The sequence below is a fragment of the Tupaia chinensis genome, unplaced genomic scaffold, assembly GCF_000334495.1.
Source record: "Tupaia chinensis unplaced genomic scaffold, TupChi_1.0 Scaffold000115_1, whole genome shotgun sequence".
NCBI lineage: Eukaryota > Metazoa > Chordata > Mammalia > Scandentia > Tupaiidae > Tupaia > Tupaia belangeri.
The window spans coordinates 6,256,323-6,257,035 of NW_006159579.1; the positions used below are offsets into that span (position 1 = coordinate 6,256,323).

The 713-nt window shown below is 67.7% G+C and overlaps 1 protein-coding gene across 1 annotated transcript in view; it reads left to right on the top strand.

Moving 5' to 3' along the window:
* The first annotated feature begins 6 nt into the window (after positions 1-6).
* Positions 7-713, top strand: part of SLC32A1 (solute carrier family 32 member 1) — a 5,424-nt gene continuing 4,717 nt past the window's right edge. Inside the window, exon 1 of the mRNA XM_006144133.1 lies at positions 7-594. Within this exon, the coding sequence (XP_006144195.1) occupies positions 205-594 (390 nt within the window). The 5' untranslated portion in view covers positions 7-204. The remainder of the gene's footprint in view (positions 595-713) is intronic.

The following is a 713-nucleotide window of genomic DNA, read 5'->3' on the forward strand; positions in this document are numbered from 1 at the left end:
CCAGTCCGGCTGCCCGCCCGCCCCGGTCGGGTCCCGAGCGAGCCTCGAACGCCAGCGGAGAGGGTCATGAGCCAGAGCACCCCGGGGCGCCGTGGGGAGAGCGAGCGGAGATAGCGGCCTCACGTCCCCCGGCCCTCGCCGTCTTGCCGCGCGTCCCCCGCGTTCCCGGCCCCTTCTGTCCTTTCCTCAATCCCCACCGCCACCATGGCTACGCTGCTCCGCAGCAAGCTGTCTAACGTGGCCACGTCCGTGTCCAACAAGTCTCAGGCCAAGGTGAGCGGCATGTTCGCCAGGATGGGTTTTCAGGCGGCCACGGACGAGGAGGCGGTGGGCTTCGCGCACTGCGATGACCTCGACTTTGAGCACCGTCAGGGCCTGCAGATGGACATTCTGAAAGCCGAAGGCGAGCCCTGCGGGGAGGAGGGCGCCGAACCTCCCGTCGAGGGAGACATCCATTACCAGCGCGGCGGCGCTCCCCTGCCGCCCTCGGGCTCCAAGGACCAGGCCCTGGGGGCTGGTGGCGAGTTCGGGGGTCAAGACAAACCCAAGATCACAGCGTGGGAGGCAGGCTGGAACGTGACCAACGCCATCCAGGTGAGCGCGGGATTTCCAACAGCGCCTGTCCCCACTTCAAGCTGTCCCTGCCGGGCTCTGTTCCCTTTTAAGTCCCTTAAGTCCCGGGGTGATCTGGCTGTGCGGCCCGCCCCGCTCTT